At 38.8% G+C, this 18,411-nt stretch overlaps 2 protein-coding genes and 1 pseudogene across 4 annotated transcripts in view; 1 reads left to right on the forward strand and 2 right to left on the reverse strand.

The window, feature by feature from the left end:
• LOC117626238 (F-box protein CPR1-like) overlaps positions 1 to 8,212 on the reverse strand; it is an 8,785-nt gene extending 573 nt beyond the window's left edge. Inside the window, exons 1-2 of one of the 2 annotated variants that reach the window (XM_034357902.1) lie at positions 7,010 to 8,212; positions 1,679 to 1,844 (exon numbers count right to left, since the gene is read on the reverse strand). In XM_034357902.1, the coding sequence (XP_034213793.1) occupies positions 7,022 to 8,212 (1,191 nt within the window). In that variant the 3' untranslated portion in view covers positions 1,679 to 1,844; positions 7,010 to 7,021. Of the gene's footprint in view, positions 1 to 1,678; positions 1,845 to 7,009 lie in introns of those variants that run through there. The other variant, XM_034357900.1, reaches the window with a different exon arrangement.
• On the forward strand, positions 125 to 751 carry LOC117625284 (secreted RxLR effector protein 161-like). The gene is made up of 2 exons (XM_034356869.1): positions 125 to 206; positions 315 to 751. Exons 1-2 carry the CDS (start codon positions 125 to 127, stop codon positions 749 to 751), a joined length of 519 nt encoding a protein of 172 aa, XP_034212760.1.
• Positions 8,213 to 14,938: 6,726 nt separating the features above from the next.
• LOC117625815 lies at positions 14,939 to 18,255 on the reverse strand (annotated as a pseudogene). Its single transcript, XR_004585446.1, has 4 exons — positions 18,179 to 18,255; positions 16,551 to 17,858; positions 15,316 to 15,480; positions 14,939 to 15,237 (listed from the first exon to the last, which is right to left on the reverse strand). The product of XR_004585446.1 is annotated as an F-box/kelch-repeat protein At3g23880-like (transcript).
• Positions 18,256 to 18,411: the final 156 nt, after the last annotated feature.

Consider the following 18,411-nt stretch of genomic DNA (forward strand, 5'->3'; position numbering starts at 1 on the left):
TGAGTGTGGTTTCACAAAGAGCCAAAGTGAGGCTACTCTTTATGTCAAAGCAAGAGGTGAAGCAAGCATCTTGATAGTATCCATTTATGTAGATGATATAGTCTACACTGGAAATGATCAAGAAATGATAGAAGACTTCAAGAAGGACATGAAGGAGAAATGTGAAATGACTGATCTGGGGCTCTTGCATCATTTCTTGGGAATGGGTGTAATTTAAACACCAACAAACATATTCATTCATCAGAAGAAATATGCAACAACTCTGTTAAGCAGATTTGGTTTGAATGAGTGTAAGCCGGTATCTATTCCACTAGTTACCTCAGAGAAACTAAGTAAGGATGATGGAAGTGGATTGGCAAGTGAAGAGCAATACAGAAGGATTGTTGGAAGTCTGCTGTACCTCACAGCTACTAGACCCGACATTATGTTTGCAGCTAGTTTGCTTGCAAGGTTCATGCATTGTCCCACTAGCAAACATCTTGGAACAGCAAAACGTGTTCTTAGATATGTAAAAGGAACTCTAGATTATGGTCTAGAGTATGTGAAAGGAAAAGAGGCAGTCCTAATTGGCTATTGTGACAGTGATTGGAGTGGTTCTGTGGATGATAGTGAGAGCACCTCTGGATATGCTTTTTCTTTTGGTAGTGGAGTGTTTGCTTGGGCCTCAGTCAAGCAAATTGTGTTGCACTCTCTACTGCTGAAGCAGAATACATCAGTGCCTCTGAAGCAACAACACAAGCTATTTGGTTGAGATTTGTCTTAGAAGATTTTGGAGAACTTCAAACAGAAGCTACACCTCTACATTGTGACAACATTTCAGCTATTGCCATTACAAGGAATCCTGTGTTTCATAAAAAAAAACCAAGCATATCGATCGAAGGTATCATTTTATTAAAGATGCTTTGCAAGAAGGAACTGTGGATCTGATTTATTGTCCCACAAATGAGCAGTTGGCAGATATCTTTACAAAGGCTTTGGCTAAGGATCGTTTCTGCTATCTCATAGAGAAACTTGGTGTGAAATCAGCTCACAACTTAAAGGGGAGTGTTGAAATGTAAGTGGTGAGTTGATAAGAATGTAATTAGGCTTCTAAGCTAAATGGTGTATTCACTTTGTCACTAAGATAGACAAGTGTTAGGCGTTAGTCATGTTAAGTGGTTATAGCCACGTGTAAAAATCCTAGAGAGCAGTTTTGGATGTAAGGCTGTGATTCTCAGTGATGTAAGAGAATCCAACTATTCTTTCATACGGTTATAGCTCACACTGAGCTTGCTCTATTTGAGCACAGAGCATGCAATAGAAAAATACACACTGTTTCGATTCAGTCAAGCTCACTACTCTCTCTGTGTTTTCCTTCCTCCTTCAATCTATTCAAAACTCTAACAATTTTGTTGTAGAAATTTCATTTTATCGCCATAATTCCTGTCTGATTTCATTTTGACCCCTTCTTCTGGTAGCTTGTATAATTTTGCCACCTTTGTCGCTTAAAAGTGAACTCTACTGTCAATCGTTGAGCTCAGGAAAAATTACACTAAAAAATACGAGAAAACTGCAGAAGCATCTAAAGACAAATGAAATTAGTAACTAGATAGATACTTCCATAGTTCCATTATAGTTTTTCAAAAGCTGAGGAATAAATAGTCCAACAACTACTACAGAAAGCATACCAGCACTACAGATAACAAGTTCCATACACCACCACATCAGGCATACAACACTACTGCCCTACAAATCTGCAACACAATAATCAAGAAAACAAAAATATGTTAGCATATGAGATAACAAGAGAATGGAGTTACTGCGCATCAGGCACGTCGGGTAGAGGACGTTGAGGCACTACAAATCTGCAACAAAAGAAAACAAGAAAAGTACTAGGTTAATCAATGCTTAAGCACGAAACTTCCTCTTCATGCTTACATGAATGAAAGCTAGATTGTAAAAGGGCCTATTTTACAAATGAGAACCATTGGACATGGAATTAATGAATGAACTATTGCACAAATCATATATACATGTGTAATATTGTAAACAAAAGCACAATGAAAGAAAATATTCTTCCCATCGTTTTCCACATGGTATCAGAGCTGGAACCTTAACCGGCCTATCTCCATTTCTTTTTCCTTTGTTTCTTCTGTACATGCCATTCAATAATGGCAGAAGATAATCTTTTTGGCTCTGAAGCTGAAAGCTTCACAGCACCTCCTTCTAGTTTTCCAGAAGCTGAAGTCAACCCAAACCAGCGACTGTGCTTTGTGTTGTTAAATGAGTTTAACTATCTTCCATGGTCTAGAGCAGTAACTCTTGCCCTTGGAGGAAGATCCAAACTCGGATTTGTTAATGGAACCATTGAGGCACCTGAAGATTCGTCTCCGGAGTATGAAGCATGGCTGTGCAAAGACCAACTGGTCATGTCGTGGCTCCTTAACTCCATGGATCCTAAGCTGTCTGAGATCTTCAGTTTTTCAGAATCTTCTCTTTCCCTTTGGAAGGCAGTCAAAGATATGTATGGCAATCAAAACAATGCAGCTCGAGTGTTCCAACTTAAGAGGAATCTTGCAAGTATCCAACAAGGTGATAAATCCTTTGTTCATCATCTCGGTTGCATGAAAAATATGTGGAACGAACTAGATATGTATCGACCACATACTATCGATGCTGCCATACTATTAAAAAGGTCTGAGGAAGACAAAAATTTTCATTTGCTTGCAAGTTTGGGGTCTGAATATGAAGATCTTAGAAGCCATATTCTAATGAACCCCGAACTTCCATCATTTGCAAGTGTTTGCACTACTGTCCAGCGAGAAGAAGTACGTAGGAAAGTCATGAATGTTGACATCAAATCTAGTGTGTCTGAGGCTAGAGCTTTTGTGACAAACCACAAGTCATCTGGAGATAGAGTGTACAAGGGAAAAAGGCCAGATCTGAAGTGTTTACACTGCAATAATATTGGACATCTAATAGATCGATGCTGGATATTACCCCCTGAGTTGAAGCCAAAGTTTGAGAACAAGCCTTCAAGAGACTACAAGGGCTCACAAACCAGATCACATACAACCAAAACCCATGCTGCTGCTGCTACATCAATTGATGGGCTGATGAACTTCACAGCCAATCCGGCTAACTTGATAAATGAATTCTCAGCCTATCTTCACACCAAAAAAGGAAGCACAAGCGAAGCATTGACGGGAGAAAATCAAACTGCTCTCCTTGGGCAGTTTGCAGGATTCTTAGCTGAGTCTAATCGTGTACCTCAAGGAGATGTTCCAGGTATTATGTGTGCTCTTTCAACTGCTCTAAATGTTAGTCATTCTCATGATTTTTGGATTATAGACTCAGGTGCCACTGATCACATGACAAATCAATATTCAAAGCTATACAATTTTGAAAGCTACACTACACCATCACTAGTTTCTATAGCAAATGGTAGAGGAGTACCCGTTCTAGGTAGAGGGAAAGTTAAACTGATTTCAGATAGTGTTGAGTCCACAGCATTATATGTTCCATCATTTCCTTTTCAATTGCTGTCCGTAGGAAGGATTACAAATTCTCTCAACTGTCGTGCAATTTTCTCCCCTCACAATGTTGTTTTTCAGGATCTAGCCACCAAGAAGCTGATTGGTGAAGGTCACTACCTAAATGGGCTGTACTATTTTTCAAAGAACCTTAATGTTCCAAAAGGGTTCCAAGTCAGTTCAAATCTAGAACATCAGTTGTGGCACCAACGTCTAGCACATCCCTCAGAATTTGTTTTGTCTACTTTGTTCCCTAGCTTATGCAAATCCTCACTTGTATGTGAAATCTGTCATTTGTCAAAATTTACTAGACTTCCATTTAATTCTTCCATATCTAGAGCTAGCAAGCTTTTTGAGATGGTGCACTCCGATGTTTGGGGACCTGCACCTCTAGAGTCTTTTGATGGTTATAGGTACTACGTTACCTTTGTTGATGATTTTTCAAGAGTCACTTGGTTGTACCTCCTAAAATTCAAAAGTGAAGTCATGGATGCTTTCAAGAATTTTCATAATCTTGTCATGAACCATTTTTCGTCTCAAATTCACATACTAAGGTCTGATAATGGCACTGAATATACATCCAAAAATATGACTAACTATTTGAGCACACATGGCATTATACATCAAACAAGTTGTGTAGGTACTCCTCAGCAAAATGGAATTGCCGAAAGGAAGAATAGGGATCTACTTGAGAAAACCAGAGCTCTAATGTTACAAATGAATGTGCCTAAGAGGTTTTGGTCTCAAGGAGTTCTTACAGCTACCTACCTCATCAACAAACTGCCTAGTCGGGTTTTGGATTCAAAATCACCATATGAGGTCATGCAAAACAAAAAAATTAACCTTTCCCATCTGAGAATTTTTGGATGCACTTGTTATGCTCATATCCAATCCCATCCCCGAGACAAGCTTGATCCCAAGGCAATTAAGTGTGTTTTCATGGGTTACTCCTCCACTCAAAAAGGTTACAAATGTTACAATCCATGTTCCAGAAAGCTATTTGTCTCAAGAGATGTAAGGTTTGATGAGATCAAACCATATTTCAACAAACCATCAGATCAAAATCGTCAGGGGGAGCACTTACTGGATTTCTTTCCATTACCAAATCCAGTCGAAACAAGTGATTGTGTTCATTCAGTACCTCACAACAGTGACTCTCATGCAACCAATATTGACAACGTGATTATTGGAGATGAAACTGAAGCCTCCGAAGCACAAGTTGTTCCTCATGACAATGACACATCATCTATAGAAGAGAGTGGAGCTGAACCTACTGTGATCCCATCTCACCCTCGGAGGAATCCAACTCGAGATAGACATCCACCATCAAGGCTACAAGACTATGTAACGTTCAATGTAAGGTACCCAATTCATAAGTTTGTAAATTACTCCAAAGTCTCTCACTCCCATGCAGCTTTTCTCAGTAAATTGTCAAATGAAAGTGAACCAAAGAACTTTCAAGAAGCCAATCTTCAAGATGTTTGGAGGCTAGCCATGGAAGAAGAACTCAAGGCCTTGGATGAAAATAAAACCTGGAGTGTAGTCCAACTTCCAAAGGGAAAGAAGGTGGTAGGCAGTAGGTGGATCTACAAAACCAAATTTAATTCTGATGGCTCAATTGAAAGACACAAGGCAAGGTTGGTGGCTCGCAGTTTTACTCAAACGTTTGGAGTTGATTATAAGGAGACATTTGCTCCTGTGGCTAAGATGAGTACAGTGAGGGTCTTGTTATCTGTTGCAATTAATCATGAGTGGCCGTTGTACCAAATGGATGTAAAAAATGCTTTTTTGCATGGAGACCTTGAAGAGGAAGTTTACATGCAATTACCTCCTGGTCATCCACAAGCACATAATTCAAGTATGGTTTGCAAGCTTCACAAATCCATTTATGGATTGAAACAATCTCCACGTGCCTGGTATGCCAAGCTGAGCTCTGTACTTGAAAAGTTTGGTTTCAAGAGAAGTCATGCTGATTCATCCTTGTTTGTTCGAACTGGATCAGTTGGCAAATTAGTTGTTCTAATCTATGTTGATGATATCATTATCACAGGTGATAATATTGATGAGATTAACACTCTTAAGCATTCTCTTCATCAGAAATTTGCCATTAAAGACTTAGGAGTGTTAAAATACTTCCTTGGGATTGAAATGGCTACTTCTCCCAAGGGACTGTTTTTAAGTCAACGGAAGTATGTGATTGACTTGCTTCAAGAAGTGAAGATGATAGATTGCAAACCGGCCTGTACACCTCTTGATAGCAAATTGAAGTTGGATTTGGAAGGAGAGCCTCTCAGCAATATAAGTCACTATCAAAGACTGGTGGGTAAGCTTATATATCTGACCATTACTAGACCGGATATAACTTACGCCGTCAGTCTTGTAAGCCAATTCATGCATGCACCCACTGAGGCTCATTTAAATGTTGTTAAAAGGATTCTAAGATACCTCAAGGGCTCCATTGGTCGGGGAATTATCATGAAGAACAATGGTCATACTCAAATCATGGCATACACCGATGCTGACTGGGCAGGGAATGCTATTGATAGAAAATCCACTATAGGCTACTGCACATTTGTTGGAGGAAACATCGTGACATGGAAGAGCAAAAAGCAAAATGTAATTGCTCGCTCAAGTGCTGAAGCTGAGTATAGAGCCATGGCTTCCACTGCATGTGAACTCATTTGGCTCAAGAGCCTTATCTCAGACTTGGGTTTTTTGAGCAACAAACCTATGTCTCTTTTTTGTGACAATCAGGCAGCTATGCATATTGCCTCCAATCCCGTGTTCCATGAACGGACCAAACACATTGAAGTTGACTGTCACTATGTTCGTGAACAAGTTCAGTCCAAGGTAATTCAAACCACCTTCACTCGGAGCCATGATCAACTTGCTGATGTTTTCACCAAGTCTCTTGCTTCCACTCAGTTTCAACGCTTGCTGTCCAAGCTTGGATCAATTAATCCCTTTGATCCAGCTTGAGGGGGAGTATTGGACGTATGGGTGGCTGCTAGCTGTGAGGTTAGCTTGGTGGCTGCTAGCTGTGATTGATTTAGTGATTAATTTACACGTCCTTAATTTAGGGGCATAGTTTTTTCCTGGTTTTAGTGTGTCGGCCATCAGCTCTTAGACTGGCCAATGGAACCTTAGCCTTTCCTAGCTTTTTCATATATACATGTGTAATATTGTAAACAAAAGTACTATGAAAGAAAATATTCTTCCCATCGTTTTCCATAGCGGAGTTGATATTATTATAATTATATCCAAATTGAGTTTGCATGAGAGCTAAGTTGACCTTAGTCACAAGTTGTGTTCTAGCAATAGAAGCAAGAAAGACAATCAGCTGACAAAAAGAACCCACAACAAGTCAAAACATAATAAAGACCGCACATAAGTTTATTCACCAATCAGGCTTTTAATGAACATAAAAATCTGGCAAACAAAGAATTAAAATTTTCTTGAAAAGCAATGTTCTGTTCTCAACAGTATAATAACATTACCTGTTCTTCCTCTTAGTAAGACTCTGCATCGCTCTTGTCGAGTAAGAGGAGGCTCTCTTTATAAAAACCAACATTGCAACATTGATATCCAGAAATCCCAAGATTTTTGAACTGTTTGCTCTCAAGGTCTAGTGATACTAGTTCCTGCCTTGATTTGTCAGTGAGAAGCACCAGTACTTCACCACTCTTCCTAAAACATAAGGCCCTGGGTAAAAGTCTCTCTGGACCTTGTGGACGAAAAGTAATCAATTTGGTCCATGACTCCTTTATGCCATACTCTTTCATCACCCATATCTCAAGAAAAGAATCTTCAAACCTGTTATCCATTCTGAACAGAGCAATAGATTTTCTGTTATCTGAAACAGACAATTGCATTCCGAAGTCGAATTTCCATTTGATAATCTTCGGCATAGGCATCTTACGGAAGACCTCCTTGCCCAGGTGAAATGTCAATATAAAATAGTAAAGATCACCATTTGTCTTATAGAATACAGGCCAATGAAGAACCCCATTGAAAAAAACACTGGATGCACGTCCATCTGTTAGACAGGTAGGAGAAACACAACCAAGACTGGTCCATGTGCCAGTGGCCAGGGAATAAACCTCAGCGAGAGTTGGTGTCCCACGTTGATCCAATAAAGTGACAACTCGCACAACCTTATAGTTATTGGTCGTAGCATCAAAACCAAATCCAATCGAAGCATCGTACCCAGCATGCGTATCAAATCTAACATTAGGCCAGGGAATGGTCACTAATTTTCGAATGGCTGGGTTCCATATGAAGAAGTTGTAACAATAACGGAACATATCATCCGCAAGGCAGAATAGCCCATCACAAATGCCGACCACACGAATATATGAGTTGTGCTTTTTTCCCTGGGTAGCAATTGGAAATTCTATCTTGGAGTAGTGGTCAAAAGCCTGGTTATCATAATGCACAGAGAGAACCTCGTCATTTACCTTGTACATGACCGTTTGGCCGAAGAAGGTGGTCATCTGCAAACCAGAAACTCTGTGGAGTAGTAGGTGAATGTCATTCTGGTTAACAAACTGGACTGCTGGGCTGACGTGGGTGCGAATAAAGCTTGGGTTTATGATCATGGACTTCCATGTCTTGCACACACAGGTGCATTTGATCAGAGATTTAACGGGCAGTCTAATTAGGATCTCTTGTATGATTTCCTGAGGAAAAGAGCCTGCCATCTCTCCAAATTTCAATTCGTGCATCCCTTGTGTGATATTTTGTATATCATCCATGTCTTTCACACTCAAACAGTTATACCAACTGAGAAAACAATAGAAACAAAAAAGAAGAAGCTATAATTGAGTATAAAATAAAAATAAAAATCATGGGGCTGTTCTGAAAGCAGAGTAACTCAGGAGAAAACTAAAACTAAAAAGATCCAGTATTGAGGACCAACATCGAATCTACAAATCAAAAACGAAAAAGATGCGTCATATTTTTCAGATAAAACCCAACATCCACTCTACAAATCAAAAATCCAAACCCAGCAGGAAAATACTAACACTAAATCCAAACCCAACATTCTTATAAGAAACAGAAAAGCTCTAAAAATATCCCAGAAAAAGAAGAGAAAAAGTTCAGGTATATTATATTGAATAGCACGTGTTTTGTTTGTTTGTTAAGAGAGTCTGTTAGAGTGTTAAGAGATTCTATTAGTTTGTTAAGAGAGTCTGTTAGTTTACTAAATAAGCACTATTTCATTGTAATCAGTTTTACAGATAATCAATATAAAGCCTTCTATTCTCAGACTTCTTCTTCTGCCTTCTTCTTCTTTCCTCAATATTCTCTTACTGTTATCATGGTATCACGAGCTTAGGTTCGATTCTGAGGTCTATTCACTTCCGCATCCTCTTCTTTCTCATTTCTCTGCTTCTTTCTTCTGTCAATCTCAAATCCTGATATCTCAATTTCTCTGCAATTTTCTCAAAACAAATTTTCTTCTGTGAAACCCTAATTTTTGCTTTCATGGCTTATTTTCTCAAAATTGATGGTCTTTTGGGCATGCTTACCATTCGGCTTAACGATGATAACTTCTTGCAGTGGAGTTATCAACTGGAGTCGGTACTCCAGGGCTGCGATTTGTTCGGCCACTTCGATGGTTCATCTGTTTCTCCTCCCAAATTTGCCATTGTCGATGAAGAAGGCGCTACTTCTGAGCTCACTGCTGCCTATAAAGACTGGATTCGCACAGACAAGGCACTCTTGAGCCTTCTTATTGCTTCTCTGTCAGATGAAGCCCTTGAGTATGTCATCGGGAGTCAAACAGCTAGAGAGGCCTGGCTTTATCTCTATGATCGCTATGCCTCTGTTTCTCGAGCAAGAATTAATCATCTGAAAATAGAACTGCAGACTGCTCAAAAATCGAAACTTTCTTGCTTCGTCTTAAACATATTCGTGACCAATTGCGTGCGGCTGCTGTGCTCATTTTCGATGATGATTTTGTTATTGCTGCATTGAATGGTTTACCACTTGAGTATGCCATAATCAAGACTGTTTTGATTGCTCGTGATTCTCCAATCACTCTTAAGGATTTTCGTGCTCAACTCCTAGCTGCAGAGCAAACTGCTGAGACTCGTATTGTTCATCACTCCGGTCTATATGCTGCGAATTCGTCTTCTAGTGCTTAGCCTTCTTCTGTTGCTTCTGGTCAGGGCTTATTGCCTACTCCTTCTCAGGTTAGGGCTTATTGCCTACTCCTTCTCATTCTCTGCCTCCTCTCTCTCGTGATTTTTCTTCTAGTTGTGGAAGGTTTACTGGCGGTCGGAATCAACAATCTCAGTTTCGCTCATCTGGTTTTCGTGGTGCTCCCTCTTCCAATTTTGGTGGTTCTGGTTCGTACAAAGTTGTGCCAGAATGTCAAATATGCAGCAAACGAGGTCATATGGAGGTGAACTGTTATTTTCGACATGCTCCCTCTTCGGATGCTTCTTCACATGTTGTTGAGTGCCAAATATGTGGCAAACGAGGGCATGCTGCTTTGGATTGTTATCACCGTTCTAACTATGCTTTTCAAGGGCAAGCACCGCCATCCTCCTTAACTGCTATGACGGCTCAGTCTTCTTATTCTCCAGAGCAGGTCTGGATTGCTGACACAGGAGCTTCTCATCATATGGTTGGAAATGCCTCTCAGCTGCATAATATCACTTCTTGTGATGTGCCTGAGAATGTTACTATTGGTAATGGGGAAGGTTTGGAAATTCTTAATCTTGGCACTACTTCTATTTCTTGTGCCAATACCAGATCTTTATCTCTGCCATCTGTGTTTCATGTTCCCAAACTTAAAGCCAATCTTTTATCGGTTCATCAATTGTGTAAAGATAACAATTGTCTTATCACCTTTGATGCCTCTGGCTTTTGCATACAGGACAAGCTCACCAAGCAAATTGTTCTTCAGGGCAAGAGTAATCAAGGTCTCTATCACATTCCTCTAGCTACTTCTTCTGTCTTGAATCATGCTTCCTGTTTTTCTTCTGCTCCAGTTGCCTATCTTGGCCAACAAATTAAATCCTCTCTTTGGCATAAAAGGTTAGGTCACCCAACAAATGAAGTTGTGAAACTAATGCTTCAGGCCTCTGCTGTGTCTGTTTCTACTGATTATGTTTCTGCCCTATGTTCTGCTTGTTTGCATGGCAAAATGCATAGGTTGCCTTTTCCTAGTGAGCATATTAGGTCTAAAATAGCTTTTCAGAGGATCCATAGTGATGTATGGGGTCCCTCTAGAAATAAATCCATAGATGGATATCGCTATTATGTCTCATTTGTTGATGAATGTACTGGTTTCCTGTGGCTTTATCCACTGCTCAATAAATATGGAGTTTTTGAGATCTTTCTTAAGTTCTACGCTTTTATTAGTACTCAATTTGGTGCTCATCTTCAATATTTTCAAAGCGATGGGGGTGGTGAGTTTAATAGTTCACAATTTGCCTCTTTTCTTGACTCAAAAGGCATCATTCACCAGTTGTCTTGTCCTTCTACTCCACAGCAAAATGGTCTTGCTGAGAGAAAGAATCGCCATGTTATAGAAACTGCCTTAACTCTGTTAGTTCCTGCCAATCTTCCTGGTCAGTTTTGGTATCATGCTGTGGCACATGCTGCTTACTTGATCAATTTTATGCCTAGTATTGCTCTTGGAAATCAGTCTCCTTTTCAAAAGTTATTTGACAAGCCTCCACCTCTTCAGCATCTAAGAGTCTTTGGCACAACTGTTTATCCATATATTAGACCATTTAATGAACATAAACTTCAATCTAGGACTGTACAGTGTGTTTTCATGGGATATTCACAGGGTTATAAAGGTGTTATATGCTATAACACTACTACTCACCGATTCCTTCTCTCTAGGCATGTGGTTCATGATGAGAGTGTCTTTCCTTTTGGGCACTCCAAGCCTTCACTTCCATCTAGCAATATTTCTTCTTGTCCTTCATCTTCTTTCAAGGCTCCACCTATTGTAGTTTCTATTTCGCATCATGTGCCTTCCTTGGCTTCTAGTCCAGTTCCTAATCTTGCTTCCTCACAATCCTCTGATATCCCTTCCCGTGTTTCTGCCTCTTTTGGTGGTGATCCTGTTTTGGTTGGTTCGAGTGCAGACTCTATAGAGAATTTACAAGTTCTTAATGCTCAACAATTACAAGTTCTTTTGCCTTCTCAAGAATCTTCTTCACCGTTTATGCCTCCTCCTATGCATCCTATGCAGACAAGGTCTAAGAGTGGTATTGTCAAGCCTAAGCCATTTGAGGAATATCAATGCTATCTTACTACTATTCCTTCTCTTCATGACGCTGCTGAACCAGCCACTTATAAGGTTGCTTCTCAGTCATCTGTTTGGATACAGGCTATGAGAGAAGAAATTGAAGCTTTGCACACCCAAGATACATGGGATTTAGTTTCTATGCCTGTGGATAAAAACATTGTTGGTAGCTGATGGGTTTATAGAGTTAAGAAGAACTCAGATGGGTCTGTAGCAAGACATAAGGCTCGCTTGGTTGTGCAAGGTTTCAGTCAAGCAACTGGTCTAGATTTTAGTGAGACGTTTAGCCCTGTTGTAAGGCATACAACAGTCCGATTGGTTTTGAGTATTGCTGCTATGAACAGGTGGTCTCTTAGACAACTTGATGTGAAAAATGCTTTTCTTCATGGTGACCTTGAAGAAGAAGTGTTTATGCGCCAACCTCAAGGTTTTGAAGACTCTAAGTATCCAACCCATGTTTGTCGATTGAGAAAATCTCTTTATGGGCTAAAACAAGCACCCAGAGCTTGGAATGCAAAATTCACAGGTCATCTTCCAGCCATTGGTTTTACTGTTTCTCATTCTGATCCAAGTCTTTTTGTTAAGCATGTTGGTTCAGATAGTGTTATTCTTCTCCTCTATGTTGATGATATTATCTTGACTGGTTCTAAAGATAGTTTAGTTCAAGAGGTTATTGATGAATTAAGTGCTGTGTTTGAAATGAAAGATATGGGGCGATTAACCTACTTCTTAGGACTGCAGATTTCTTACCATGATAATGGAGATATCTTTGTCTGTCAAACAAAATATGCTAGAGATTTACTTGCAAAGGCTGGTATGGATACATGTCGATCTTGTACTACTCCATGTAAGCCACATTGTCAGCTTTTGGCTTTGGAGGGTGACTCCTTATCTGATCCAACCATCTACAGGAGTATTGTTGGGGCACTGCAATATTTGACATTCACTCGACTTGATCTTTGTTATGCTGTTAATACTGTCTGTCAGTATATGACTCAACCTTCCGATTTACCTTTCAGTTGGTTAAGCGCATCTTAAGGTATATTCATGGTACTTTGGATCATGGTCTGAATTTTACAAGTGGATCTTGGGATCTTCATGCTTATAGTGATGCAGATTGGGCCTCAGATGTGAATACTCGCAGATCGACCACTGGTTTTGTGGTTTATCTTGGCAACAATCCAGTTTCCTGGCAATCTAAGAAGCAAAATTCTGTTTCTAGAAGTTCAACTGAGGTTGAGTACAGGGCATTAGCCAATACAGCAGCTGATCTAGCATGGGTTCGACAAGTTTTACTTGATTTAAAGATATTCTTACCACAGCCTCCTACAATACATTGTGACAATCTTTCAGCCCTTGCTTTAAGTTCAAATCCTGTGTATCATTCTTGGATCAAACATTTAGATATTGACTTTCATTTTGTAAGAGAAAGAGTCCAAAAGAAAGACTTGTTTGTGCAGTATATTCCCACTGAAGAACAGGTAGCAGACATCTTCACAAAGGGACTTCATGGTCCTATTTTTCTGAGACATTGCAGGAATCTGCAACTTAGCAGCTCAGCTGGGTTTGAGGGGAATAATAACCATATATTCATATATTATATTGAATAGCACGTGTTCTGTTTGTTAAGAGAGTCTGTTAGAGTGTTAAGAGAATCTATTAGTTTGTTAAGAGAGTCTGTTAGTTTACTATATAAGCACTATTTCATTGTAATCAGTTTTACAGATAATCAATAAAAAGCCTTCTATTCTCAGACTTCTTCTTCTTCCTTCTTCTTCTTTCCTCAATATTCTCTTACTGTTATCAGTGCTGTGCTAGAGAAGAAGAGTGAAGCAGAAAAGCGTAGAACCCTAGCTTCTAAGACATGATAGTGAGGGGAGAGAGAGGCGTCGGCCCAAACCCTAACAGATCATAGGGACCTCTCTTCTCTATTTATATGCTGAGCCTGAGATTGCCTGCCTGCGTCTAAAGCTCCGTACCAAATTAAAAGCTTGACGAAAGTTTATCTATGGTTTATGGGTTTATGAACTGCATAAGCTTCGCGGGAACAATTTTTTATTGTCGAAATTTTCATTTTTCGCTATAATTGTGTCTAATTTCTATTTTGACCCCTTCTTTTTCTTGGACCGCTTGGTTTCTGTAATGTAACTTTATCTCCACAGGCCCATTTGGTGTTTTTTTATTATTTATTTTTTACCTAGGCCCATTCTTTATTTTATTACAATTTCTCTCTAATATTTTTGTTTTTGTTTTTTAGGATCAAATATTTATTAAAAAAAAAAAAATTGGGGACAAAAAATAAAATAACTTCATTAACTGAAAACAAAGTTAAAAAACATAAAGTATAGCTTAAATTATGTTTAAAGAAATGTGTTTTTTGAGTTCAGGCTTCAAAATTTATGTTGGAAAGATGGCTGCTTTAATAATATAAATAAAAAACATAATTTATTTGCTAATAACTTTAAACAATTTTTTTTTCCTTCTTTTTTGGGAGACAGATTATACCAGAAAAACAAACAAAACGTACCCATTTCGAATGTCGATGCTATTTTTTGATATTGTTCTATGCTTTAAAGTTTCAACTAAACCCAATTTTTGTTTGCTAATTTCATCAGAAAAGGAAAGTGACTTATTGTGTTGTCGACCAAAGAAGGAAAAAAAGGAAATTTGAATTAGAGAGTGGAATTACAAAAATAAAAAAATTAATTAAGTGGGTTCATGTCGGGCTTAGAGTGGGCTTGGGTCAGGTTTGGGCTCAGGCAGGGCATATAGCGAGTTGCGGGCCAGCTTTGTTTGTTGGACTTAATTTTTCAATCTGACCTAAGCTTTCGTGCCGTGTCTAGCACTGCCCACTAATAATTATTTTTGGGCCGTATCGTGCTATATTTAAATGGGTTGCACTCATATTGTGCTGAACCGACCCGACCCGTTTCACACCTCTACTTTTGTTACACTAGTAAAAATAAAATGTGACCGAATATAATACTGTTTCCATGACAAGTAATTAGGACCAAGTTTGTGTAGATTGATTTATTGCCTCGGATGTTATGCTCGGTTCAAACGATCCTGTACAGTGCATTGCTGCTTTATGTGCTACATTACGCGAGTTTGAGAGAGTTCAAAACCATGGATCGTTTGGAATGAGGCGACAACATCGGGTAATGCGGGTTTGTTTAGAAGGATTAAAGATGGTGAGGAATTACCATATGTTCTTTATAAGAAAACACCCAAAGACATCAATGTTCTTCACATTGCACATGCATTCAAGCAAATATATTTCTTCAATGACATCCCACTTGAGTATGGATCTCCACTGTTTTGGGCCACCAACAAGAAAGTCTGTTTTGTTTAATTTCTTACGGAAACTTATGCCCGCTTTTATTGTGCTTTTACAAGTCAGATGACGGGTGCATTTTTCATAATCCAGTATCAAGCGAACTCATATTGTTGATCCTGAAATCAATAAACACCATTGCTAAATAACTCATATCAGCTCTTAACGGATAATGCAATGCAAGGGAGAAGACAAACCTTGTAAGTCACGTTAGTATTTCTCTACTCCAATAGAAGCATTGTATGCACCATGCGTCCAAAAGGTAACACCACCCGGGAAGAGTCACTAACTTTCTAATGGTTGGGTTCCATATAAAGAAGTTGTAACCATAAGCAGAGATATCATCTGCAAGGCAGATTAGCCTGTTACAAGTGCCAACCACACGGAGATGTGAATTGAGCAGTTTTTTCAAACAAATGCAATTGCAAAAATGGACAACCATCATATGTTGTTTGCAAGTTGCAATCGAATGAGGGCCATTGGAGAAGGCGTTGCAGGCATACAGTTAACTAAAAGAGGGTACAATTTCAAATCACCTTCATTACTTAATTAAAAGTGGATTCAGCTGTCAATTGTTCAGCTCAGGAAAACGATGCAATAAAAATGTAACAGAAAACTGCAAAAGCATTTCGTGGAAACTGGTGCAGAGTTTCAAACTGCAAAGGTAATTGAAATTTGTAACTAGATACTTCCATTAGTTCAATTAAAGTTTTCCAAAAGCTGAAGAATAATAAAAAGTGACATCAGGCACGTCAACTAAATACACCGATAACAAGAAATGGACATCAGGCACTTTGGGCAAACAACGTTACTGCATTACAAATATGCAACAAAAGAAAACAAGAAAAGTGCTGCGTTAATCAATTGTTAAGCATTGGAGTTTACATCGCTAGTCATGAAAACTTTTCCCAGTACTTCTACAGGAGTTCAAATGAAACTTCATCTTCATGCTTACAAAAATGAAATCTAAATTGGAAACGAAACTATTGTACAAATGAAAACATTGGAAAAGGGATTAAAGCATGAACTACTGCACAATCTATTACAGCACCAAACAAAAACATGTAAATTGAATACAGACTTCACTACAGTAGCAGCAATCAGTCTACCATCTAAAGTCATACCATATTATATAAGACAAAAACTAAGAGCACATAAAAGACCAGTCTAACCGTGTTTATATGAAAGCTGAGTTGATATTTATTATAATTACATTGTTTTTAACTTTTTGATATCCAAATTGAGTTTCCATGAGAGCTGTGTTGACTTTAGTCACAAGTTGTGTTCTAGCATCAGAAGCGAGAAAGACAATCAGCTAAAACAAAGAACCCACAACAAGTCGACTTAATAAGGATCCCACAGAAATTTAGTCACCAATCATAACATAAAAACCTAGCAAACAAATAATTAAACTGTTCTTGAAAACCATTACCTGTTCTTTCTCTTAGTACGACTCTGCATCAGTCTTGTCGAGTAAGAGGAGGCTCTCTTTATAAAAATCAACAGTGCAATATTTATATCCAGAAATCCCAAGATTTTTAAACTCTGTGCTCACAAGGTCTAGTGATACTACTAGTTCCTGCCCCCATTCCTCTCTGAGCAGTAACAGTTCCCCACTCTTCCTAAAACATAAGGCGCTGGGTAAATGTCTTTCTGGACCTTGTGGACCGAGAGTAATCAATTTGGTCCATGATTCCTTTCTACCATACTCTTTCATCACCCATATATCAAGAACAGAATCTTCACGACTATTATTTATCATGAAATTTTCATGAGGATGTTCATGACCCTTATCCCTCATGAACAGAGCAATAGATTTTCTGTCATCTGAAACAGATAATTGCAATCCCAAATTGAAGTTCCATTGGATAATCTTCGGCATAGGTATCATACAGAACACCTCATTTCCCAGATAAAATGTCAGTATAAAATAGCAATGATCGCTGTTTGAGACTACAGGCCAATGAAGAACCCCATTAACAAAAGCATTGGATGCAGCCATTTCTATTTGACATGTAGGAGAAACACAAGCAGGACTACTCCATGTGCCCGTGGCTAGGGAATAAACCTCAGCTAGAGTTGGCTCTCAACTTCATCCATTAAAGTCACAAGTCGCACAACCTTATAGTCATTGGTCATAGCATCAAAACCGAACCCAATCGAAGCATTGTATGCACCATGCGTCCAAAAGGTAATACCAGGCCTGGGAAGAGTCAATAACTTTCTGATGGTTGGGTTCCATAAAAAGAAGTTGTAACCATAAGCGGAGATATCATCCGCAAGGCAGATTAGCCCGTTACAAGTGCCGACCACACGGAGATGTGGATTGAGCAGTTTTTTCTTTGGAGCAATTGGAAATTCTATCTTGAAGTGCACATCAAAAGCCTTATTATCATAATGCAAAGAGTGAACCTCGACTTCTACCTTGTGAATGACTGTGTTGTGGCAGTAGATGGTGCGCCCACTACCAGAAATTCTGTGGAATAGGAGGAGGTCAATGTCCTTCTGATTAGCAAAGTCGACTGTATGGCTGAAGTGAGTTTGGATAAAACTTTGGTTCATGATCATGGACCTCCATGGCTTGCACACTGAGGTGCAATTGATCAAAGATTTAACTGGTAGCCTAAATAGGATCTCATGTATTATTTCCTGAGGAAAAGCTTCAACTTTGAATGTGTATATCAGTTGTGTGATATCTTGTATGTTATCCATGTCTTGCACATTCAAATAGTTACACAAACTGAGAAAGTAAATCAATAGAGACAAAGTTCAGCTATAATTGAAGGGAAAAAAAAAAAAAAAAAAATCAGGGGGAGCTGTTCTTACAGCAGAGTAACATTCATATACATAAACTATAAAATTTAAACTAAAAAAAGGGAACAACAAGAACCCTAAACGTCACATTTTTCATATCAAACCCAATCTCCATTCAATAAATCAAAAATCCAAACCCATAAGGAAAAAAAAAAAAAAAAAACACTAAAGCTTTCATCATTTTTATCGGAGAAAAAAGCTCTTAAAAAATTCACAGAAAAGGAAAGAGAAATTTTAGGAACTTACAGTTTTGGGTCCAGATGCAGCCTCTCGTTCGTTGTGCTGCGTTAGAGAAGAAGAAAAGAGTAGAACCCTAACGGATCAGAGGGAGGGACCTCTCTTTCTCTATTTATCTGCTGATTGCTATACTCGGTTCTTCTCTAATTTTTTTCGAAAAATAGTATAGACAATTGGCTTTTACTTTTTTTGACACGTGGCGCACAGGCAATGTGTGCGTGTCCTTTTTTTTAAATAGTAGC

Source organism: Prunus dulcis, chromosome 4 (genome assembly GCF_902201215.1).
Source record: "Prunus dulcis chromosome 4, ALMONDv2, whole genome shotgun sequence".
In the NCBI taxonomy this organism is placed as follows: Eukaryota; Viridiplantae; Streptophyta; class Magnoliopsida; order Rosales; family Rosaceae; genus Prunus; species Prunus dulcis.

Coding starts and splice junctions, on each gene's coding strand:
- LOC117625284 (XM_034356869.1), top strand. CDS start 125: ATGATAGAAGACTTCAAGAAGGACATGAAGGAGAAATGTGAAATGACT. Junction 207..314: donor GCATCATTTCTTGGGAATGG/GTGTAATTTAAA, acceptor CTATTCCACTAG/TTACCTCAGAGAAACTAAGT.